Genomic DNA, 25,373 nt, shown 5'->3' with positions numbered 1-25,373 from the left:
CAGTGAAGAAAGCAAATGGCATGTTTGCCTTCACAGTAAGAGGATTTGAGTAAAGGAGGTCCTACTGCAGTTGTACAGGGCTCTGGTAAGACCACACCTGCAGAAATGTGTGCAGTTTTGGTCTCCTAATTTGAAAAAGGACATTCTTGCTATTGAGGGAGCGCAGCGTAGGTTCACCAGGTTAATTCACGGGATTGTGCAATGAGAAAGGATTAAGAAATAATATTGCAGTTAAGGGCCTTTGGGGAAGATTGGGGAATGTGATGGAATTTTATTTTAAAACTGCCACTGATATTGTTCAACCCATAACCATGACCTTAATAATAATATAATAATAAACATTTATTTTATATAGCGCTTTTCCAAGTGCTCAAAGACGCTTTACAAAACAGTCATGACATAAAAACAAACTGACGAACTGTCCTGACGGAGAAGCGGCGAACAAATAGCGCCAGCGTCCTCTCACGTCAGGGTCCGGCAGTAGACAATAAAGAACACAAGACACACAATTACAATTTTAACACAAACCACCATCACAGTGATTGCTCCAGGCACACCCTCACTGTGATGGAAGGCAAAGAAAAGTCTTATCTCCTCCTCATTCTTCTCCCGTGGTGCCACGAGGCGATCGAGGCTCCCGACTTTTGAAGCCCCCACCGGGCGATGGAAAGTCCCAGGGCCGAGCCGAGGAGGCCGATGAAGGTCCTGAGCTCCCCACCGGGCGATGGAAAGTGCCGCGGCCAGGCACTTAAAACTAAAGGGGGCAACTTGCAAGGGTGTGTGGCATGTATTATCTTTGGTAGGTAGCCTGTTTGGAAGACAATGTTCATAGCTATGACAGGCAATGACTGATATTTAGAGAATTAACCAACAGTTCATCACTGGCAAGCAGTGCGGTCTGCACCAAAACCTACACCAGCATCATGTTTCCTTCCTCAAACCTGAAACACAAGAAAATGATTCATCATTAGTGTCACGTTTCACAGTGAAGGTGGGCATATCCTGCTCCCGTTCCTACCTCTCTCCCAGCTCTCAGTGTCGATGAGGTTTCCAATGCTGTTGCATCCTTGTATATGTGTAGTTCTGGCATCTTGGAGGCTTTTGGAACCATTGGAATCAAACTCAATTGGCTGCAGCAATCGACATAAAACGCCTGCTGACCAATCACTGACATATGATGAAAGAATGGGTCGACTGGGCTTGTATTCACTGGAATTGAGAAGGATGAGGAGGGGCTCTGAAAGAAACATCTAAAATTCTTAAGGGATTGGACAGGCTAGATGCAGGAAAAATGTTCCCGATGTTGGGGGAGTCCAGAACCAGAGTTCACAGTTTAAGAATAAGGGGTAGGCTATTTAGAACTGAGATGAGGAAAAACTTTTTCATCCAGAGAGTTGTGAATCTGTGGAATTCTCTGCCACAGAAGACAGTGGAGGCCAATTCACTGGATGTTTTCAAGAGAGAGTTATATTTAGCTCTTAGGGCTAATGGAATCAAGGGATGTGGGGAAAAAGAAGGAGCGGGTACTGATTTTGGATGATCCAAAATTATCATATTGAATGGCGGTGCTGGCTCGAAGGGCCGAATGGCCTACCCCCGCACCTATTTTCTGGGTGCATTTAGAGTATTGTGTTCAATTCTGGGCACCATGTTATAGAAAAGATGTCAAGAGAAGATCTGTGAAGATTTGTACAAAATGGGTTGTTTTCAAGAAACCAGGCGTTGGGGGAGGGAGGGCATTGGTGGTAGTTCTCCTACCTTCCAAGGAAATCGCCATTCGTCGCCAGAAAGGAAGACGTGTGGTACCTCTGAGAAAGTGTCGTAATTGAGCTGGATGTGGTAGAGACGGATGAACTGATTTAACTAAACTAAATGAAGTTGTTTCAGGATGCAGGGTAAGAAAAAGTATAATAAATAGTTGCGTGTCTTTGTGGTGAAGTACCAGTTCTAATGAAAGACAACTGATCTGAGATATAGACTGTTTCTCCAAAGGTATTTCCTGACCTGTTGAGTATTTCTTGTATTTGCTGTCTTTGTGATAAAAAAAACTTTATCCTTGATTTCTCAGCTGTAACTGAATGTTCGGATTGCAAGATCTGCCATAAAAGATTTGACCAACGTGTGCTGCACTGTTCTATGTCTCTCACCTTAAGTCAAATTTTATAAGCCTGCATTTGCACTCTGTCGATATCTCTGTCCATAACTCTGTCAAAGCATTTCACTGTACTTCGGTACATGTGACAATAAACTACACTCAAAAATAAAAGTAATGTTGGAGATTTATTGTACATGCTTTTTACTGTTTTGTTAATTCTTTGCCTATATGCTAATATTTATTCCTGGTAAATAATTTAAATCTATTTCATCTCTTGCATCCCTTTTGGTAAGGATTTTTCAATCTGCCTGTATGAACAGCTTCCATCCTGTCCAGATGTCTTGCATTCCCTGCAGAAGATGCCAAATGCAATTGTACAGTGGAAGTTCCTACTGGCTTAGCCACTGAATGTCTGTGAGCAAACAGATGTGATGTGAAGGCCTTTCCTTTGCTGCTCACAGTACAAATGTGGGCCATTATTGTTTTTCAATGTTTTTTTGGTTATGTCCTCGTTGACTTTTAAAATTTAGAAATAGTATTTTAGAAGATGTTTTAATAAATCCTTTTAAGGGCAATTTAGTTGTTAAGTGCAAACTTTTAGTTGTTAAATTCAAACTTTTAGCTGCTTAGTTCAATGACAAAACAATTGTTAGAGATCTAATGATAAATGATTTGCTGAACACAAACAAGTTATGTGATATTAAAAGTATTCTGTCCCCCCCCCCCCACAGAGAGTATTGGAATTGGAAAGTTTACTTGTACAAACGTCACAAGGCAGTGAAATGAAGTCAGAAGACATTGAGGCAGAGAAGCCTAAATACAAAGAAGAAATTAGATCTTCAATTGAAATACACCAAATAGAACTGCAAAATAAAAATCAGGAAGCGGAGCAATTATGGATTGAAAAATTGCATCAGCAGCAGGCTAAAGTGGAGGAGCTTGAAAAAAAAAGTGAAGAACTAGAAGCACAGTTGAAGGCGAACGAAACCCAATTCCATGCCCACATTGAGGAAATGAACCAAAAAACACTGGAGAAAATTGATCTGAAACAAACTGAATTGGAAGCGCTGTCAATTGAGATGTCAGAAATACTCAAAGTACGCCAAGAATTAGAAAATAAGTTATCTTTGTTTGAGGAAGATGTTGAGAAAAAACTAAACCAGAAGGAAATGGACTGCGAAGAAAAAATCAAAGCTACAGAAAATGACAGTAAATTGTCCATATGTGAAGTTGAGAAAATATTTACTGAGAAGTTAAACAACCTCCACCATCTTCTTGAGGAAAAGGACAAACATTTGCAAGAACTGCAAACAGAAAAAGAAAGTTTGACAAATCAGCTTGAAACAATTCAAAATGAAGCTGCAGCAGTTTCTGTCGAATTTGAAATCATGAGGCAAGCCCGACAATGTGAGCAGGAAAATGCAAAAGAAAAGATGACTTGTGAACTCGATGACCAGCGCCGACAGTATGAAGTACAATTAACAGAACTGCAGAGCTTAGTGAAGAACTTAGAGACTGACAAGTCAAATCTTTGTCGACATTTGGAAGAAAAAGAGAAAGAATGTCAGAACAGGCTTAATGAGGTCACAGTTAATTTAGCTAATTACAAATTGCAGGCACAAGACTTTAAAGGCTTGGAAGAAAAAAACAATGAATTATTACAAAAAATAGTTTCCCTAACTGAACAATATGAAAGTAGAATTGCACAGTTGGATTTCGATATTGCACTGCTGCAGAAAGGTTCAGAGGAAACCCAAAAGGCACTTAATGAGGCACTGAATCTTCAAAAGCAACAAGCAGAAGAGTACAGTCAACAACACGCAGACAAACAAAAACAGTATGAACACCAAGTTGCTTCACTTCATGAGGAATATGGAGAGAAAATAAGAACACTTGAGACAAAATTAGAAAAAATCAAGGGAAATGAAAAAGAACTACAAGAAAAATTCCAAGTTCAGCTTTCTGAACGGGAAATTAAACTAAAAGTAGAACTGGAAAAGAAGCAGACGGAATTGATTCAAAAGGAATTAATCTTCAAAGAAAAAATTATGGAAATTACACACACACATTCTACAGGAATTAATGAAACAGTAGCTCAGTTGGAATCTAGTCAGAAACAACTGGAAAGTCTTAATGAGATGCACAAAATAGAGGTTGCAGAACTGAATCAAAGTTTGATGAATAGATTGGATCAGCAGATGGAAGAACTAAAAGAAAAACATGAAAACGAGATTCAGGAAAAGGAACAGGATGTCACAAAATTGAAACTTTACCTGGAAGCTTCACATAATGATAAGGACAAACTATCTGGCAAAGTAGAAGAGCTTACAGGAGAAGTTGCTTCAAGAGCAAATAGAATGCAACAGCTCCAAGCGGAACTCCAACAAGCATCTTGCCGGGTTGGTGTTTTGTTGGAAAGTGAAATAATCCTGAAAACTAGATTAGAAACACTTGAAGAGACTGCTAGTCAAACCTTACTGGCAAGAACAGAATTAGAAAACACTGTAAGTGAGTTGAAAAACACGCATGAACAAAGCCAGGAGAGGATTTGTGAACTTAATTGTTTGTTGAAGGAAGCGGAGGATAAAATGCAGCTGCTCGAGACCTTGCAGGGTAAGGAAAATGAGGAGCATGAAAAAGCGCTTCAAGCAAATTCTGTTGAATTTAAGAATGAAATTGAATTTAGGAACCAGATCAAGCAATTAATAAATTGTTTTAATGAAGCAGATGGAAAAATAGAGTTGCAAATCAATAATTTTTCTTCTTTCTGTTTTGATAAAATCAGCAACCTTAGCGAGCAACTTAAAGTTTACCAAACTCAATTTGAGAAGATAAAAAAGGCATTTATGAAAAGGATCTGTGAAATTCATGATTTAGAAATTCATGTTCATGAGTTGATAAACCAAAATGTCTTATTAAATGATTCAGTGCAGCATATCACACTACAACTGCAAAATAAAGAGCAGGATATTAAGGCTTTACAAGCAGAATTGCAAATCATTAGTGCAGAGTGCGACACACTCCAACAAGATAGCAAACAGCTTTTGAAAGAGAAGGAGGTACACATTGAGCATTGTAAAACAGAACTGGCAGAAAATGCAGATATGTATAAATTCGTCACTCAACAGCTGAAGGAAAAAGAATCAAACATCTTAAGTTGCGAGGAAGATATAAGGAGTTTAAAGTTGCAACTTGAGCACCATGATATCGTTGTAGATAAAGAAGCTATATCCTTGCTCAACGAACAACATCAATTGGAACAACAAAAGCTGCTAGACCAAATAGATCAACTATCTGCAAGTATTGAAGCTAATTCTCAAGAGAAAATTTCAGCTCTTGGACAGGTAGATCAATATAAAAACAAGTTAGCAGAATGGAAGAAAAGAACAGAAATAAAATTTGTGCAGCACAACAACAAAATGAAAGAGCTCGAGTCAAATTTGAAGATGTCTGTTCAACAGAATGAAGAAAAGGATGGCCAATTGTCATCACTGAGAGCAGAGGTAGAAAAGCTGACTAATAGTTTACAAAATGTTAGAAATGAAACGGATCATGCAGAAAATGAAAAGACACAATTAGTTACTGATCTGAATGCACAGCTGCAAGCAGCTAAATCCAGAATAGCAGAACTAGATCAAGATATTGCTACAAAGTCTCAACAATGTGAAATTGAAGAAGTCAACAAAAAATTGCATCAGAAGGAAATTGAATTGGAGGAGTTGGGGCTACAACTTGAACAGGCCCAGGCTGGAGCTTCCGAACAACACGTCAAGTTCAAGGATACTGAAAACAAAATTAAAATATTGGAACAAGAGATGGAATCACTGACTCTTGACTTTTTGGCGAAACAAAACGAATGGGAGAAATTTAAATTAGATTTTAAAAATATCAAGGAGCAGGATTTGAATGATTTGGAAACTAGAATGAAAACGGAGAGTACTACTAAAATAGCTGAACTCAAGAGAAAAGCAGAGCAAAAAATTGCAAAAATAAGGAAACAACTGACAAATCAAATAGAAGTGAAAGAAAAATCCATGGATGAACAGTTAAAAGACTTAAAACAAAAAGTTGCTTTTCAAGATACAACGAATGAGGCCTTGGAAGAAAAACGGAAAAGTTTAGAAGCTGCAGTAGTTTCAGAAAAAGAAGAAAAAGCGAAGTTAGTTGATAATGTGAGAGAAGAGCTGGAACTTGAGAAGGAGAATTGTCTGAAAGTGTTCAGAGCAAGCTATGAAGAAAAAATAACAGTTCTACAGTTGGAATTATCAGCAAGAGATGAGGTAATACAAAATTACAAAGAAACCAGTGTTAAAACAGATAACTCTGACAAAGTCACTCAGCTCCAAGTGGATATTCAAGACCATTTGGAAATAGTCGAAGCAGAGAAGAAAATGAAGATACAAATTGAACAGCTTCAATCTGAGCTTGAACAACAAAAACATTATCACTCATTGCAAGAAAAAGAGAAAACGGATGAATTGGATAATTTAATGTTGCAGATGAGCGCAAAAGACAAACAGATAAATGAGATGGAAAAGAGAATTGAAGAGTTGCAAAGGGAAAACGAAATGACTGAAAAACAAATGATGGAGCGACAAGGTGGTGTCACAAAGGATGACATTGAGATTGAGAGAAAATTGGAGAGCAGTTCCTTAACTGAGGGCTATAAAAAAGAGATAAAGCTCCTGCAGGAGCAGTTACAGGAGAAAGTCTCTCTACTTAAGATCTTTGAGGAAAGTTCTGAAGAGAAGTCAAAATCTGATCTAGAGTTACTTAAATTGTTAGATGGCACACGAGCGCAACAAAGTGAATTGGGTCGTCAACTGGAAGATGCAGAAAATGAGAAACAAAAATTGCGTAAGGAACACACTAAACTGCAGAAAGACCTACGAGCCTTGCGGAAAGAACATGAGGCCGAATTAGAAATCATGAGAAAGGAAATAAATGAAGAGGCTGAGAAAACAGCCAAGTAAGTGTGTGCTTCGTAACATGAATATTTAAAATGGCCTTGCTCTCATTTGCCAAATCGCTAACTAATCCAGGATCATTCTGACCTATGAAATTGACCCTAATGTCTCTTGTCTACTGCAAATTAGAATCTTAAACTTCTCTCCTGTGCCTCCTTTGCACCATCCCAATGACAAGTGCAGGGAGATCATGGCCCCTATTGTCCCACAGATTGAAACATTTTGCCACGTCTCTCGTAGTGATAGTTTGGATGACAAGGGAAATTGAGGCTTTGGTCAGGAGTAAGAAGGTGGCATGGGACAGGTAAAGGCAGCTGGGATCATGTATCCCTGGAGGAGTTTCAGAAACTGAGGAGAAAGCTAAAATAGGAAATTAGAAGGGCAAAAGGGGGACAGGAGATTGACAGATAACATTAAGGGTAATCCCAAGGGATTTTGTAAGTACATAAAGGGAGAAAAAGTACATAAAGGGAGAGTGGGACCCCTCAGCGGGACCCACATGCCTCATCTACACTGGTCCGACCTGCATGAGTTTGGCCAATATCCCTCTAAAACTATCCTAGCCATGTACCTGTTCAATTTAAACATTGTGATAGTATTTGCCTCAACTATCTCCTTTGTCAGCTTGTTCCATATACCCACCACCCTTCGTGTAAAAAAACCCCAGTTCTTCCTCAGGTTCCTATCGGGTTCCTATTCCTCCGATGCCTGCCTCAACTACCTCCTCCAGCTACTCGTTCCATACACCCACCATCCTCTGTGTGAAAAAGTTACCCCACAGGTTCCTATTAAATCTTCCCCCCACCCCTCACTTTAAACCTAGTCCTCTAGTTCTTGATTCCCCTTACTCTGGGTAAAGGTCTGTGGTTTTACCCGATCAAATCCCCTCATAATCTTATGTGCCTCTTGAAAGATCACTCCTCATCCACTCTGAGGAATAAAGTCCGAGCCTGCTCAATCTCTCCCAATAGCTCAGGCTCTTGAGTCCTCGCAACATCCTTGTAAATCATCACTGCACCCTTCCCAGCTTAACAACATATTTCCTATAACAGGAAGGTCTTGTACAACTGTAGCAAGGAAAAAGTCTAACTTAGCTAATTTTGCAGATGACATTCTTTTTTGCAGATTGGAATTGGAAGATCTGCAATTGAAACACAACTCCATTCTCAAACAATTAATGCGAGAATTCAATACACAATTTGCAAGTAAAGAACAAGAGCTTGACGTATCAGTCAAAGAGGCCATAGGTAAGTGGAAAAGGTGGGATTTTGTACATGCAATTTGAGCTAAATGATTATGGATAATTCTTCAACAGATGTCTTGTGATCCAACCTTTGACGGCTGAATTAAAGCTATTTGCTCAATATGGTATTTGTAAAATTAAGTAGGATTTTCAACCAAGAGAAAGCTCATACACTTTTTTTTGCATTGTAAAAGGTACTGCTTTGAGGTTTGAGCATGGTACGTACAACCATTTTACGAAGAATGGAATGCATGGTGAACTAAATGGAGGTGGTCAAGGAGGAAATATGTGAAAATTGTAATTTTTTTCAATTTAAATTAAAACATTTGTGGATTAACGATAATTATAATCCTGAAATAGAACAAAAAATGCCGGAAGCATGCAACATGTCAAATGAAAAGAAGAAACAAGGAACTGCATGTGCTGATTTACAAAAAAAGACACAAAGTGCTGGAGGAACTCAGCGATTCAGGCAGCATACTGATGATAGATCCATCCATATTCTCCAGATATGCTACCTGATCTACTAAATTACTCCAATACTTTGTGGGGGGGGGGGGGGTTTAGGTCAAAAGAGAAACTTTGAGTTAACGCTTCAGGTCCAAGATCTTTTTTAGAATGAATTATTAACCTTTTTTAAAATTCGTGATACAAGGTAACTAAAAGACTTCCATCTGAGGTTGACATGTTTCATGGGGCACAATTGCACCCTGCTGTGTTTTTGGTAAAATATAATTATGTTTAAAAGGTATTTGCACAGGTAGTTGGATAGGACAAGAGTAGAGACCTATGGGCCTATGATATGGGGTGATTGCAGGCAGTTGGCATTAGCGAAGATTGGCATCATGGTTTGCATGGATGAATTGGGGCTCATTTCTGTGCTGTACTACTTTGAAACATGCTACATAATAATTTGTATTGAACATTAATAGATCATTCATTTCAAACCTGTCTGATTCCCGCCAGAACAAAAATGATGATAATGCTACCAGTATCACTGTGAAGGTTTTTAAATTAGGCTAGATATATAATTGTTAGGCAGTTCCATGGGAATAAAGATACTCCAGTTTTATGAGGTCTAATGAAGCAAATGTAGGACCCGCAGACTCTTCCATTGATGGTCGTTGGGGGGTGCTTGATGGAGTGGACAAATAAATAGTTTGAAGGACGATGCACTTCTTCTGTTAGATCCACTTGTTTATTATTTATGTTAACGATTTGGATGTGAATGCAGGAGGTAAGGTTAGTAAGTTCGTGGGTGGCATTAAAATTATAGCATAGTGTACAGTGAAGAAAGTTTTCGTTGAATCTTGATGAACTGGGCCAATGGGCTGAGGAATGGCAGATGGAGTTCAATTTGGAGGAATGTGAGGTATTACATTTTGTAGGACAAACCAGGGCAGGACCTACAAGGTAACTCCTAGGGCCCTGGTGAATGTTGTAGACCAGAGGTACCTTGGGTTGCAGGTTCACCGTGCTATAAGGGTATATGGAATGAACTGCCAGAGGAGGTAGTTGAGGCAGGTACTATCACAACGTTTAAAAGACATTTGGAAAGGTACATGGATAGGATAGGTTTAGAAGAATATAGGCCAAATGCAGGTAGGTGGGACGAGTGTAGATGCTCATGTTAGTCGGCATGGGCTAGTTGGGCTGAAGGGCCTGCTTGCACACAGTCTGACTCTATTCCCTGATTTACGGCAGTTATAAATATTTAAATCAGCGAAGATTTATAAATAAAAACTGACTCGCATTTGTTTTAAGGTAAAAGCTTTGGATACATTCAAGAGCTGGAATTTTGATCATATTGATAAGCAGGGTTAAAAGGCTTTTAGATAGGCATGTGGATATTCATGGGAGAGGAATGGTATGGATTATGTGCAGGCAGATGAGTATAGTTTATTTTAGCATCTTGTTTAGCACAGACATTGTAGGCCAAAGGGCCTGATCCAATGCTGTAATTTTCTATGTTCTTCAGAAATGTGTCAATACGTGTATCTGAAGAAACAAATTATCAGTTAAATAACGATTACATTTTTGAATTAATCAATAACAGGAACATTACTCTTTCAGGATACTCACCAAGTGAAATTTACAAAACCGTGAATGGTCTCCAGAGTGCGGGTGTAGACAGAGTGTGTCATCTTGTGGAATTTAGAACAAGGAGGTCATTGTTTCAAAATAAGTGTTTATTTAAGACCATCATTTTTGTTTTACTCTGAAGGCCATGAATCAGAGTTGTCACTGCTGTTCACGTGGTGAATCAGAGTTTGAATGTGTGATGAAGTGATTTTTTTCCTGTACTTGTCCCTGGGCAGCTGATGAATGATGAAGTTTAAAGAAGGTATTTATTCACAAAATGCTGGAGTAATTCAGCAGGTCAGGCAGCATCTCAGGAGAGAAGGAATGGGTGACGTTTCGGGGCGAGTTTAAAGAAGGTGTCAGTACGACTCTTAACAACTTTCTTAGCTGATAAAACCGATATACTTCATTTTACATAATGTTTTAACACAATGGTTATTTTTTAATAGATATAAAAATTCAACAAATGGTTATATTTATTTATAATTTTAGAGGTGCATTTCTAAGAATGTGCAGATGATATTTCATTGATTAACAAATAGCAATGGCAGGGAAGAAGTATAAAATGCATTATTAACAGAGATACTCATAGAATCATTGAGTCTTACAGTGTGGAAACAAGCCCTTCAGCCAACATGTCCCATCTACGCTAGTCCCACCTGCCTGTGTTTGGCTCATATTCCTCTAAACCTATCCTATCCATGTACCTGTCTAAATGTTTCTTAAACAGAAAGTACCTGCCTCAACTATCTCCTCCAGCAGCTCCTTCCATACACCTACCACTCTTTACATTAAAAAGTTACCCCTCAGGTTCCTATTAAATCTTTCCCCCTCATCTTAAACCTATGTCCTCTCATTCTCAATTCCCTTATTTAAACATAGAAACATAGATAATAGGTGCAGGAGGAGGCCATTTGGCCCTTCGAGCCAGCACTGTCATTCATTGTGATCATGGCTGATCATCCACAATCAGTAACCTGTGCCTGCCTTCTCCCCATATCCCCTGATTCCACCAGCCCACAGAGCTCTATCTAACTCTATTAAATTCATCCAGTGAATTGGCCTCAACTGCCTCCTGTGGCAGAGGATTCCACAAATTTACAACTCTCTGGGTGAAAAAGTTTCTTCTCACCTCAGTTTTAAATGGCCTCCCCTTTATTCTTAGACTGTGTCCCCTGGTCCTGGACTCCCCCAACATTGGGACCATTTTTCATGCATCTCGTTTGTCCAGTCCTTTTATAATTTTTTATGTCTCTATAAGATCCCCTCTCATCCTTCTAAACTCCAGTGAATACAAGCCCAGTCTTTCCAATCTTTCCTCATATGACAGTCCCTTCATCCCAGGGATTAACCTCGTGGACCTATGCTGCACTGCCTCAATAGCAAGGACATCCTTCCTCAAATTAGGAAAACAAAACTGCACACAATACTCCAGATGTGGTCTCACCAGGGCCCTGTACAACTACATAAGGGCCTCTTTGCTCCTATACTCAAATCCTCTCGTTATGAAGGTCAACATGCCATTAGCTTTCTTCACTGCCTGCTGTTCCTGCACGTTTACTTTCAGTGACTGGTGCACAAGGACACCCAGGTCTCGTTGCACTTCCCCTACCTAATCTGACACCATTGAGATAATAATCTGCCTCTTTGATTTTGCCGCCAAAGTGGATAACCTCACATTTATCTACATTATATTGCATCTGCCATGCATCTCCCCACTCATTCAACCTGTCTGAGTCACCCGGCAACCTCCTAACATCCTCATTGCAGTTCACACTGCCACCCAGCTTTGTGTCATCTGAAAACTTGCAAGTGTTACTTCTATTTCCATCATCCAAATCATTAATATATATTGTAAATAGTTGCAACCCCAGCACCGAGCCTTGCGGCACTCCACTCGCCACTGCCTGCCATTCTGAAAAGGACCCGTTTATTCCTACTCTTTGCTTTCTGTCCGCCAACCAATTCTCTATCCATGTCAATACCCTACCCCCCCAATAGCATGTGCTCTAATTTTGCTCACCAACCTCCCGTGTGGGATCTTATCAAAGGTTTTCTGAAAGTCTAGATACACTACATCCACTGGCTCTCCTTCATCCATTTTACTTGTCACATCCTCAAAAAATTCCAGAAGATTAGTCAAGCCTTCATAAATCCATGCTGACCTGGACCAATCCTTTTACTGCCATCCAAATGTGCCATTATTACCTCTTTAATAATTGACTCCAGCATCTTCCCCACCACCGATGTCAGGCAACTGGTCTATAATTCCCCGTTTTCTCTCTCGCTCCTTTCTTGAAAAGTGGGATAACATTAGCTATCCTCCAATCCACAGGAACTGATCCTGAATCTATTGAACATTGCAAAATGATCACCAATGCGTCCACGATTTCTAGAGCCACCTCCTTGAGTACCCTGGCTGCAGACCATCATGCCCTGGGGATTTATCAGCCTTCAGTCCCATCAGTCTGCCCAATACTATTTCTCGCCTAATGCAAATTTCTTTCTGTTCCTTTGTGCCCCTAGATCCTCTGTCCTCTAGTACATCTGGGAGATTGTTTGTGTATTCCTTGGTGAAGACTGATCCGAAATACCTGTTCAACTCTTCTGCCATTTCCTTGTTACCCATAATAATTCCACCCGTTTCTGCCTTCAAGGGACCCACATTTGTCTTTACTAATCTTTTTTTTTGCTGTCTGTCATTATTTTTCTTTGTACTTTTGTTCTACGTTTTGTTGTATGGTATTGTTCTTAGTGTGCTATTTTGTACACCTGCTAAATAACTTACAAGTGCAATTACTTTATAAACGCTGGTTGTACTGGAAAAAAAAAAATTTTTTTTAAAACGAATCTTTTTTTCTTAACATACCTAAAGAAGCTTTTACTGTCCTTCTTTATATTCTTGGCCAGCTTCCCCTCGTACTTCATCTTTTCAGCCCGTATTCCCATTTTTGTTACCTTCTGTTGTCCTTTGAAAGTTCCCCAATCCTCTGGCTTCCCGCTGCTCTTTGCTATGTTATACATCTTTTCTTTTAGTTTGATTCCATCCCTAACTTGCCATGTCAGCCACTATTGCATCTTACTCCCTTTAGAATCTTTCTTCCACTTTGGAATGAAATGATCCTGCATCTTCTGGATTATGCCCAGAAATTCCCACCATTGCTGTTCCACCATCATTCCTGCTAGAATCCTTTTCCAGGCGACCTTGGCCAGCTCCTCTCTCGTGCCTTCATAGTCCCCTTTGTTCAACTACAACACTGACACTTCTGATTTAACCTTCTCCCTCTCAAATTGCAGATTAAAACTTATCATATTATGGTCACTACCTCCAAGCAGTTCCTTTAGTTTGAGTCCCCTTATTAAATCTGGTTCATTGTACAACACTAAATCCAGAATTGTCTTCTCTGTGGTAGGCTCCAGTACAAGCTGCTCTAAGAATCCATCTCGGAGGCACTCTACAAATTCCCTTTCTTGGGGTCCAGAACCAACCTGATTTTCCCAGTCCACCTGCATATTGAAATCCCCCATAACTACAGTGGCATTACCTTTGTTACATGCCAGTTTCAACTCCTGCTGCAACTTACACCCTATATCTAGGGCTACTGTTTGGGGGGGGCTGTAGATAACTCCCATTAGTGTCTTCCCATTAGATATTTTTCGTTTCCACCCTTCCTTGAAGCACCTCTAAGATGGAATAACTTAGTTTTTCGACAGAAATCCAACTTTAAAACTCATTTGGCCCACTTTTTCTCGGAAACAAGGTCTGCAACTATTCCTGGACACCACAGATCCAAATACTATTTTCAACCCATCAGTCTGAAAAAGGGTCTCGACCCGAAACGTCGCCCATTCATTCTCTCCTGAGATGATGCCTGACCTGCTGAGTTACTCCAGCATTTTGTGAATACAGTCCTCTATGAAATGCATACACTGGAATTTGGATCCTTCCCATTCCAAACACTACTGGGACAATTGAGATTGGGTAACTGCACAAACAAGATAGATTCTTTGACTTGACATTTGTGAATCACTACTATAATTAATGCAATAAAATGTAATAAAATTAATCAATGCTATAAATCCAGTGCTTCGGCTGGGATTTATCTTTGTATCTTATGTATATCTTAAATTGTATTACATGTATAATTTGAACCTGTTGCAGAAATATGTGCCATAATTTGAAGTAAATTTTCATTTTCTTAGGCAAAGCTCAGGAAGTTGAGGCTGAACTGCTGGAAATCCACAAAGAGGAGGTGAACCAGCTCTATAGAAAGATTACTGAAAAGGATGATTATCTACAGAGGGCAATAAATAAATATGAAGACATTTTACAGGTATCTAATTCATGAGATGAGAATTATTTTGGTTATTTCGTATCACCATCTTTAAATACAAGGATCATTAGCTCCCAGCAAAAAAAAAATCAGCTTGAGGAACTGAGCAGGTCAGACGTTGTCTGTGGAAGGAAATGGACAGTTGATGTTTGGGTCATAGATCTGCATATCCATATAATAATAATAATATATTCCTTTATTCGTCCCACAACGGGGACATTTTATGCCTAGACAAACATCTCTTTCATATCTGCGTGGGGAAAAAAACTTTGCATAGCATGTCTAACTTTAAAGCTATGCCCTCTAGTATTTGTTTTTTTCTATCCTGAGAAAAAGGGTCTGAATGTCATAAGGTCATAAGGAGTAGAAGTAGAATTAGGCCATTAGGAGAATCTCCCTCCTAACCCCATTCTCCTGCCTTCTCCCCATAACCTCTGACACCTCGACTAATCAAGAAACTATCTAAACTGCCTTAAAAATATCCACTGACTTGGCCTCCACAGCCTTCTGTGGCAGATTCATCTACTCTGATTAAAGACATTTCTCCTCATCTCTTTCCAAAAAGAACATCCTTTAATTCTGAGGCTATGGCCTCTAGTCCTAGACTCTCCCACTAGTGGAAACATTCTCTCCACATCCACTCTACCCAAGTCTTTCACTATTCTGTATGTTTCAATGAGGTCCCCCCCTCATTCTTCTAAACTCCAGCGAGTACAGGCCCCATGCCGACAAACGCTCATCATAGATAAACCTACTAATTCCTGGGATAATTCTTGTAAACCTCCTCTGGACCCTCTCCAGAGCCAGCACATCCTCAGATATGGTGCCCAAAATTGCTCACAATATTCAAAATGTGGCCTTACCAACGCCTTTTAGAGCCTCAACATTACATCCCTGTTTTTGTATACAAGCCCTCTTGAAATAAATGCAAGCATTGAGTTTGTTTTCTTTACTACTGATTCGACTTGCATCTTAACTTTTTGGGAATCCTGCACCAGTCCCTTTGCACTTCCGATTTCTGGATTCTCACCGCATTTGGAAAATAGTCTACACCTTTATTCCTACTACCAAAATGCATGACTCCACGCTTTGCTACACTATATTCCATCTGCCACTTCTCTGCCCTCTCTCCCAATCTGTCAAGTCTTTCTGCCGAGTCCCTGTTTTCTCTACACTGCCTGTCCCTCCACCTATTTCCGTATCATCCTCAAACTTTGCCCCAAGGTCTTCAATCCCCTTGTCGAAATCATTAATATACAACGTGAGGTTGTGAATCTATGGAATTCTCTGCCTCAGAAGGCAGTGGAGGCCAATTCTCTGAATGCATTCAAGAGAGAGCTAGATAGAGCTCTTAAGGATAGCGGAGTCAGGGGGTATGGGGAGAAGGCAGGAACGGGGTACTGATTGAGAATGATCAGCCATGATCACATTGAATGGCGGTGCTGGCTCGAAGGGCCGAATGGCCTCCTCCTGCACCTATTGTCTATTGTGAAGAGTAGCGGCCACAGCACCGACCCTTGTGGAACTCCGCTCGTCACTGGCAGCCAACCAGAAAAAGCCCCCTTTATTGCCACTCTTGGTCTTCTGCCATCCAGCCAACCTGCTATCCATGCTAGTACCTGCCTTTTGATGCAGTGGGGCCTCATCTTCCTAAGCAACCTATCGGTGGCACCTTATCAAAGGCTGTCTGAAAATCTGAATAAACAACATCTACTGTCCTGCTATTTACTTCAAAGAATTCCAGAAAATTTGTCAAGCAAAGGGGAGAAATGCTTGCAAATCCAGGTTTAAAGCTTATTGAGTAGGGTCACTATTCCCAAAGTGCTCTTCCACTGGACCAGTAATCTGGCCAGGCTCATTTGTCAACACAAGGTTCTACATCCAAACTCATAGTTCCCCAGCCCCGCACGGCCCGATTCTACCTCCTACCCAAAATCCACAAACAGAACTGTCCCGGCAGACCCATTATCTCTGCCTGCTCATGCCCCACCAAACTTACTTCCACCTACCTCGACTCCATCCTATCCCCCCTGGTTAAATCCCTCCCCACCTACGTCCAAGACACCTCACACTCTCCCCATCTCCTCGATAACTTCCGGTTCCCAGGCCCCCACTCCCTCATCTTTACCATGGATGTCCAGTCACTCTACACTTCCATCCCCCACAAGGATGGTCTCGACGCCCTCCGTTTCTTCCTCGACCGTAGAACCAGCCAATCCCCATCTACCAACACTCTCCTCCGACCTAGCAGAGCTGGTTCTTACCCTCAACAACTTCTCTTTTGACTCCTCCCACTTCCTCGAAACCAGAGGCGTAGCTATGGGCACTCGCATGGGCCCTAGCTACGCCTGCCTCTTTGTCGGGTACGTCGAACAATCCCTGTTCCAGACGTACACTGGCCCCATCCCCGAATTATACCTCCGCTACATCGACGACTGCATTGGTGCTACCTCTTGTACCCATGCAGAACTCACTGACTTCATACACTTCACCTCCAATTTCCATCCTGCCCTTAAATATACCTGGACTATCTCCGACATCTCCCTCCCGTTTCTGGACCTCACCATCTCCATCACAGGAGACAGACTAGTGACGGACATTTACTATAAACCCACTGACTCGCACAGCTATCTGGACTACACTTCTTCCCACCCGGTCCCCTGCAAAAGGTCTATCCCCAACTCCCAATTCCTCCGTCTACGCCGCATCTGCGCCCAGGATGAGGTGTTTCACACTAGGGCTTCCGAGATGTCCTCGTTCTTCAGGAAACGGGGCTTCCCCTCCTCCATTATAGATGAGGCTCTCACTAGGGTCTCTTCTACGTCCCGCAGCTCCGCTCTTGCTCCCCCTCCCCCCACTCGCAACCAGGACAGAATCCCCCTCGTTCTCACCTTCCACCCCACCAGCCAGTGGATCCAACATATCCACCAACATTTCCGTCACCTACAACGGGACCCCACCATTGGCCATATCTTCCCATCCCCTCCCCTCTCTGTGTTCCGCAGAGACCATTCCCTCCGTAACTCCCTGGTCCACTCGTCCCTTCCTACCCAAACCACCCCAACCCCGGGGACTTTCTCCTGCAACCGCACGAGATGCAACACCTGTCCCTTTACCTCCCCCCTCAACTCCATCCAAGGACCCAAACAGTCTTTCCAGGTGAGACAAAGGTTCACCTGCACCTCCTCCAACCTCATCTATTGCATCCGCTGCTCTAGATGTCAACTTATTTACATCGGTGACACCAAGCGCAGGCTCGGCGATCGCTTCGCTGAACACCTGCGCTCGGTCCGCATTAACCAAACTGATCTCCCGGTGGCCGGGCACTTCAACTTCCCATTCCCAGTCTGACCTTTCTGTCATGGGCCTCCTCCAGTGCCATAGTGAGGCCCACCGGTAATTAGAGGAACAGCACCTCATATTTCGCCTGGGCAGTTTGCAGCCCAGTGGTATGAACATCGACTTCCCCAACTTTAGATAGTTCCTCTGTCCCTCCCGTCCCCTCCTCCTTCCCAGTTCTCCCTCTATCTTCCTGTCTCCACCTATATCCTTCCTTTGGCCCGCCCCCCTGACATCAGTCTGAAGAAGGGTCTCGACCCGAAACGTCACCCATTCCTCCTCTCCCGAGATGCTGCCTGACCTGCTGAGTTACTCCAGCATTTTGTAAATAAATCGATTTGTACCAGCATCTGCAGTTATTTTCTTATACAAGGCCCAGAATGTTCCCTTCTCAGGTTGGACTATCCACATACTGTTTCAAGAAACCCTCTTGGATGCACCTCATGAATTCTGCCCCATTTAAGTCTTTGGCAAGCCCCTGTCAGACAACCCTCTTGCTCTGGCATCTTATGATATTCTGTTCACACATCCATGTATGTGTGCACGACTGCTAGTCGTGCCCCTCTTGCAATCACAGTTCCGCAATGGCCACAACATCATAGTCCCAAGCACCGATCCAGACTCTAAGTTTATTTACTTTCCCCACAATACTCCCTGCATAGAAATAAACACACCTCAGCCCATCAGCATTGCAATATTCCTTTGCCTCTGTCTGTCTGTTCTTCCTTTGAGACCTACTGGTCCTGACCTTTATCCTCTCCTCACTCCTTCCAATTTTTGACCTATTGTTCTGGTTCACTCCTCCTGCCTCTCCAGTTAAAACCCTCCCAAGTAGCACTAGCTAACTTCCCTGCAAGGGCATTGGTCCCCCTTCAGGTCAGATGCAACCAGTCCATCTTGTACATGTCGCCTCTGCCCAAGAGATCCCAGTGGTTAAAAAAAAAACACAGATCAAACCTTATCCCATAATTGCCCTCCACACCGAAGCTTCAGAATTCATAGCCTTCCACTTACACTCAACACAACACTTCACCTCTCCACAGGCACTTCACCTGTATCAACCCTCCTTTTATACACCCACCAGGTTCATTCACTTCAGGATGCTAACTGCTTGCTCTCAGCTTGTCCAAAACTCACCTCAGCTCATTAACTGTGGGCCTCAGTAATTGGCTGACCTTTTTACAAGTCCTTCTCTTCTGTTCCTCCTTTCAACTTGTCCACTGAAACACATTAGCTCGACTCTGCTTCCACCACTCTCTTAGGCAATGTATTCCAGCATTCACCACTAACCAACGCCTTCTCTTGTCCCTTTCTCCTTCTGATTTACCCAGATCCTCTCAGACACACACTCTTCATTTCAACCTCATCACCCAGTTACTTTCCCTGGCCCCTCACACTTCATCTGCCCACACCCATGCACTCCTCCCAGGGGAACCTCTCCACCCACTGTCCCCATCTGTCATCCTTATTTGGTTCCAGGCCTCAACTTTCTTTCCTATCAAATTCCATTATGTACAGCCCTTTGAAAGCAGCTGGCCTGGATGGAGACCGCAGCCACATCCTCAGGACATATGTGGACCAGCTGGCAAGAGCATCACGATCGACACTATCTGGCCCTGCACTCAACACTGGAATATCTAAATAGCAAGGACACCTACGTCAGACTCTTATTTATTGACCATTATATCTGCCTTTAGTTTAGTTTAGAGATACAGCGCAGAAACAGGCCCTTTGGCCCACCAAGTCCGCACCAGCCAGCGATCCATGCACACTAACACTATCCTCCACACTCTGGGGACAATTTACATTTATACCAAGCCAATTAGCCTACAAACCTGTATGCCTTTGGAGAGTGGGAGGAAATCGGAGCTTCCAAGAAAAAACCCAGGCAGGTCATGGGGAGAATATACAAACTCCATACAGACAGTGCTCCTAGTCGGGATCGAACCCGAATCTCTACCGCTGAACTAAACCCATCTCCAAACTCCTGGACCTAGGAGTCAGCAAACCCCTCTGCCACTGGATTCTTTAATTCTGTGATCCGTAGACCACAATTAATGGGGACAGGCAACAAAAATCCTCCACGGTAATTCCCACACTGCTGCCCTGCAAGGATGTTTTCTCAGCCCCTTGCTATACTCCCTATACACTCACAAATATTTGTCCAAATTCTGCTCCAACTCCATTCACAGGTTTTCAGATGACACCACTGAGCTGGATCGCAGACAATGATAAGACGGAGTACAGCATATACTTCACTGTATCATAATATATTTATCAATAAAACTAAAATTATTGTGATTTAATAATAATTCTGATATTTTTAAAGATTCGTGAAGAAGAAATGACAGTTAAGGTGAATGAATTACAGATGAAACTGGACGAGTTACAAGTCAAGCATCAACTGTGTGATGAAGGAAATCTGAATATAGATCAGGTAAAAATAATTATGCATGAGCACACTATATATATATATATATATATATATATATATATAGATAAACAGCGCACATTGCTCAGAACCTCTGCTATCACATGACAATTATACATTCGTACATTTTGCTGATGAATGCTATTTTGCCTTTTTATGCAACATGAGAACACCAAAAATTGAACATAATAAACGGACAATATAAAAATGAAATTGCTTTTGAAATCGAAAGGTAAAAAAGGTAGAATGTGAGCCTGAAACATCACCTGTCCATTTTCTCCAGGGGTGCTACTTGATTCGCTGAGTTATTCTGGGATTTTGCCTTTTTTTTGTAAACCAACATCTGCAGCTCTTGTTTCTTCAAGATAAAATGGTAGTTTGAGGACACAAGGAGCTGCAGATGCTGGAATCTCAGCGAGCCAGGTGTCATCTGTGGCGAGAAAAGGACAGACAACATTTTGGGTCAGGACCATTCTTCATACTGATTGGAGTAGGTGGAGTAAGCTGAAAATGAGAGATGGGATGAGGCAAAGCCTTCAAGTGATGGGTACAGGTGAGGGGTTGATTGACAGATGGGTGGACAAGTGACTAAGGCTGGAAGGGAAGAGGAGACAAAAAGGGCATCGGATAAGGAGAGAAGAGAAAGAGTGAATTGTGGAGCCAAAGGGAGGTATACGGGTGGAAGCGGACCAGTGGAAGAGAGGGGATAAAAGGGAAATGTGGGACTTGGGGATGGCAATTGAGCGTACAAAGGAGGGGAAAGTAGCAGAGTGACTGGGATGGTTGGATATGGTAGAAGAAATATGTGTGCACCAGGATAAATAGGGGGGGGGGCAGAGAGCACTAAATGTAGTTGACGAGGTTAGAAGAGGTTAGAAGAAGTGGCGGCGCCTAACGGCTGCGGCTCGCTAGCAGTCTGTTCGTCTTTTTTCCTTTTTTTTTGTTGTGTGTCGGTGTTGGGATGGTTTTTGTTTTTTTTTGGTTGTGTGGGGGGTGGAGGGAAACCTTTCTCTTTTAGGTCTCTTCCTCACGGCGCGGGGTGCGGCTCGGCCGCGGGGCCTAACATCGCCCGGTGCGGCTCGGCCTCGGGACTTAACATCGCCCGGCGCTGCTCGGCCGCTGGACTTAACAGTGCCCGGTGCGGCTCGGCCGCGGGGCCTTCCATCGCCCGGTGCGGCTCGACCGCGGGGCCTAACATCGCTGGTGCGGCTCGGCCGCGGGACTTAACAGTGCCCGGTGCGGCTCAGCCGCGGGGCCTAACATCGCTGGTGCGGCTCGGCCGCTGGACTTAACAGTGCCCGGGCCGAGGGGCCTAACATCGCCCGGCGCGGCTTGGCCGCGGGACATTTCATCGCTGGTGCGGCTCGGCCGCTGGACTTAACATCGCCCGGTGCGGCTCGGCCGCGGGGCCTAACATCGCTGGTGCGACTCGGCCGCTGGACTTAACAGTGCCCGGGCCGCAGGGCCTAACATCGCCCGGTGCCGCTCGGCCGCTGGACTTAACATCGCCCGATGCGGCTTGGCCGCGGGGCCTTCCATCGCCCGGTGCGGCTCGGCCGCTGGACTTAACATCACACGGTGCGGCTCGGCCGCGAGACCTAACATCGCCCGGCGCGGCTTGGCCGCGGGACTTAGCTGCGCACGGCTCGGTCGCGGGGCCTTCAATCGCCCGGTTCGGCCGCGAGACGTCTCAGCGCCCGGTGCGACTCGGCCGCGGGGACTTCCATCCCCTTGCGGGGACTGTGCGGGTCGGTCGGGGACGAGCTGTCTGTCCGTGGGCGTGGGGAAGAGAGTGGAAGTTTTGTTGCCTCCATCACAGTGAGGGGGTGTTTGGAGTCACTGTGATGGACGTTATGTGTTGGGGTCATGTGTCTTGTGTTCTTTTTTGTGTGTGACTGCTATGTAGTTTCGTTCGGTACCTTGGTACCGAATGACAAATAAAGCTCTGTTGAACTGTTGTTGAACCTTTGTCTCATCTGGAATGTTAATGTTTCTACAGGAACATTTTACGGCAACAGAACTTCAGGTGAGTCAGTATTCAAATTACTTAATTGATTTACTTAATAAGAGGCTAAAGTCCAAGCAAAATACAAGATTAAATCTCTCTATGACTCCTGAGTTTGCTCAACCATCCCCCTCCAGGGCATTTTTCCCACTACCGCCGGATGTGCATTCTCTATCCCTACGCCTCCTCCATCACCTTCATTCTGAGCCCTTCTAGGTGAGACAGAAGATTACTTGCACCTCCCCCAAACTTGTCTGTTGTATTGGGGTTCTCAGAGTTTTACAGTGTGGAAACAGGCCCTCCTGCCCACACTGACCAACATGTCCTATCTACACTAGTCGCACCTATACCACCTGTCTCCACTGTTCTCATTGGGACTTTGTCTGCATGAGTGAGACCAATCGTAGTCCAGGCGACACTTGCGCTGTACTTGTCAGGACCAGAAAGAGCTCCCAGTTGCAAGCCTATTCAGTTCCCCTTCCTGTTCCCATACCGACCTGTCTGTCCTTTGTCTCCTCCCTTGCCAGAGAGAGGCAATACGCAAACTGGAAGAATGTATTTTGCTTGGGTAGCCTCCAACCCAATGTCATTAACATTGGAATTCTCTAATTCCAGCATGAACAATAGAATTCTCCAATTCTCCTCTACCCCTCTTTCTGATCTAACTAGGACCTGTTGCACACATCTTTCTTTCCCAGTGGCGTATCTAGGGTATGGCAGGTATAGCACATGCCCTGGGCGCCACTTGAAGTGACACGAGGGACAATTTTACATTTTCTACCAAGCCGATTAACCTACAAACCTGTACGCCTTTGGAGTGTGGGAGGAAACCGGAGCACCTGGCGAAAACCCATGCAGGTTACGGGGAGAACGTACAAAACTCCGTACGGACAGCACCGGTAGTCAGGATTGAAAGGCAGTAGCTCCACCGCTACGTTGCCGATAATGAGTGCTTTAGTCCAACTGATCTGCGATACCATTAACCCTTTACGCAAGTCATAGTAAAATATTAAATGGTGCTTTGTAACTGGAGGTTTTGTTCCACTCCACAGTTATACACATATAGACCTCAAAGGCGAGCAGATCACCTCTGATCAAGGCTGTTGTTGGAATACAGGTACACCACCGATTTTCCGGCACCCTTGGTTCCAGAGCCTTGACAAATTATCCGTTTTGTCGGACCAACAGAGGTCACGCTCTTATGGGGCCGAGATACTGGCCCGCAAAGCCAGCCTCGGAAGTTGGCTAAGGGGACAGATCGGGAGGGAGGGGGGGGGGGGGAGAGGATGACAACTTCCAGGGGGAGATTTCAAGTGCGCTCTCTGTGCGGATTAAAGGAGGGGGCTGGACCACCGGTTGCCAGAAAATCGGCGGTGGACCAGTAGCACCTGTAGGACCTGTGGGCGGTACGGTGGCGCAGCGGTAGAGTTGCTGCCTTACAGCGAATGCAGCGCCAGAGACCCGGATTCGATCCCGACTACAGGTGCTGTCTGTACGGAGTTTGTACGTTCTCCCCGTAACCTGCGTGGGTTTCCTCCCACACTCAAGACATACAGGTTTGTAGGTTAGTTTGTAGGTTAATTGGCTTGGTAAATGTAAATTGTCCCTAGTGGGTATAGGATAGTGTTAGTGTGCGGGGATTGCTGGTTGGCGCGGAACCGGTGTATCTCTAAACTATACCCCCAAACGCGCACAGGATGGTCCGTGTCAGATGTTTGGACAGGGATGCAATTTCAGTGCTTGCCATAGACACTATTTACCGTAGATACTCCCCTGTTCTTTCCTCTTTATTCCTGCATGTTCCTTGGCAAACAGTTCTTCTCCCCTCCTTCACCTCCTCCTTCTGCTTGTCACCCTCCCTTCCTCTTCAGTGTCCCATCTCCCCTCACCCACCTCGTTTCCATCTGCGAACAATCCCTCTGATTCTAAATTTCACTCCTCGCCTTCCCTCATCAGATTCTATCATCATTTGCGCTATCTTCACTTATTAACTCCAACTGTGACTTTCCCCACAATTCTCTCCCTGACCCTTCCAACCCCCCACCACAACCATCTCTCCTTATCTGGATTATATATCACGTGCTAGTCTTTCCCTACCCGTTCCCTCGCCTCTTTCTGCCAGCTAATCTGATCTCGAACTTTGAAGGGTCCTTGTCCACTGCTGCCTGCTGAGTTCCTCTGGTGGCTTGTTTTTACCCAAGATTCCTGCATCTGCTGTACCGTGAACTTCATTTGAGTCATTGAGCTGCTCTGTGACCTTTTCATTTAGTAAGATGTTGTGAAATAAGACGTGAAATTAGGAGCCTTTCTGCTTCACCTGAGGTTTTCATCTGCATCAGTACTGCTGATACGGCAAATTTCATGCTAGTTTTGATCCAAAATTTGCTTCTCAAATATGAGGTGAAAATGTGCTGAATTAATTTGTGATGTAAGATAAGTCTTGTGTTTAATTCTATGATATCTTTACTTAATCCATCAGGCACAATTAGCACAAAAGACTACTCTTCTCAGTGATGCCAAACTCCAGGAACAGGAATTTAGGGAGCAGGTAAAGGAAAATTTTATATTTCCACATTCCACAAGTAATTTTCCACATCCAGACATGATTAAGTTGTTGCTTTGATTTATTTTCCAGATTCATTCCCTTGAAGATCAGCTTGGAGTCCATGAGAAACATCCATGTCTGTCGCCTTTTAAGATACAGGACAGAGGTGAGGATTTTCAAACCTGTTTGTTTTTTAAAAATATATCAATATACAAATGACAGCTTTGTGACAAGTGGATAGTTTCTAGCATTCTTTACTCTAAAAATGCTATACGTGAGCTGATGAAAATAGCCTCTCTCTCAATGTCAGCAAAACTAAAGAGATGATCGTG

General features: G+C 43.3%; 1 protein-coding gene across 10 annotated transcripts in view; it reads left to right on the top strand.

Annotated features, from left to right (window-relative positions):
- Window positions 1-25,373, top strand: part of golga4 (golgin A4) — a 115,915-nt gene that overhangs the window by 72,356 nt on the left and 18,186 nt on the right. For all 10 annotated transcript variants that reach the window (XM_078397901.1, XM_078397895.1, XM_078397894.1 and 7 more), the window contains 7 exons: window positions 2,827-7,064; window positions 8,188-8,309; window positions 14,591-14,721; window positions 20,390-20,497; window positions 22,491-22,517; window positions 24,976-25,044; window positions 25,132-25,207. In XM_078397901.1, coding sequence (XP_078254027.1) covers window positions 2,827-7,064; window positions 8,188-8,309; window positions 14,591-14,721; window positions 20,390-20,497; window positions 22,491-22,517; window positions 24,976-25,044; window positions 25,132-25,207 — 4,771 coding nt within the window. The remainder of the gene's footprint in view (window positions 1-2,826; window positions 7,065-8,187; window positions 8,310-14,590; window positions 14,722-20,389; window positions 20,498-22,490; window positions 22,518-24,975; window positions 25,045-25,131; window positions 25,208-25,373) is intronic.

This window comes from Rhinoraja longicauda, chromosome 4 (genome assembly GCF_053455715.1).
Source record: "Rhinoraja longicauda isolate Sanriku21f chromosome 4, sRhiLon1.1, whole genome shotgun sequence".
Lineage (NCBI taxonomy): Eukaryota > Metazoa > Chordata > Chondrichthyes > Rajiformes > Arhynchobatidae > Rhinoraja > Rhinoraja longicauda.
Note: the sequence above shows the minus strand (reverse complement) of the source record. Positions and strands in the feature narration are given on the sequence as shown.